At 55.2% G+C, this 453-nt stretch overlaps 1 protein-coding gene across 1 annotated transcript in view; it reads left to right on the forward strand.

Annotated features, from left to right (window-relative positions):
* LOC110265064 overlaps positions 1 to 453 on the forward strand; it is an 82,062-nt gene that overhangs the window by 47,123 nt on the left and 34,486 nt on the right. The window contains exon 3 of the mRNA XM_021107817.1: positions 327 to 332. Within this exon, the coding sequence (XP_020963476.1) occupies positions 327 to 332 (6 nt within the window). The remainder of the gene's footprint in view (positions 1 to 326; positions 333 to 453) is intronic.

The raw sequence follows: 453 nt of genomic DNA on the forward strand, positions 1-453 counted from the left end.
GTCCCCTCCCCCTGAAAATTTTCACAAGTTAAAGAATCCTCGAGGCCATAAATAGTCCCTAGGAGAAGCCGAGGTTTTTCGAGGCAGGCCAAGGCCCATGAAACGGAGACCGGGCAACGACCGCGACTGAGCCGCGGGGGTTCCCGGGCGACGCATAGACAAGGCCTGCCCGGGTGTGGACGGCCAGCATGTGTGCCCTGGCCGAATTTCGTCGACGGAATGATCTCGTATATTCGAAAGGTGCTTGGGAAAAACTGCAAACTGCGTCGACCCTTAGAGGAGTTTCGCTGAGCATGTCGGACAGAACGGGCACGTGGCCTATTCAGGCCGGTCGGCCACAGCGATTGCAACGGAGGACCCAAACTTCCACAAATCACCGTTGGCTCGTGAGTTTTGCCTGAAGTTTTGTCGGGGCGTTAAGAATACTTTTTAAAGGCTGCACGAAAAAATCCC

This window comes from Arachis ipaensis, chromosome B07 (assembly GCF_000816755.2).
Source record: "Arachis ipaensis cultivar K30076 chromosome B07, Araip1.1, whole genome shotgun sequence".
NCBI lineage: Eukaryota > Viridiplantae > Streptophyta > Magnoliopsida > Fabales > Fabaceae > Arachis > Arachis ipaensis.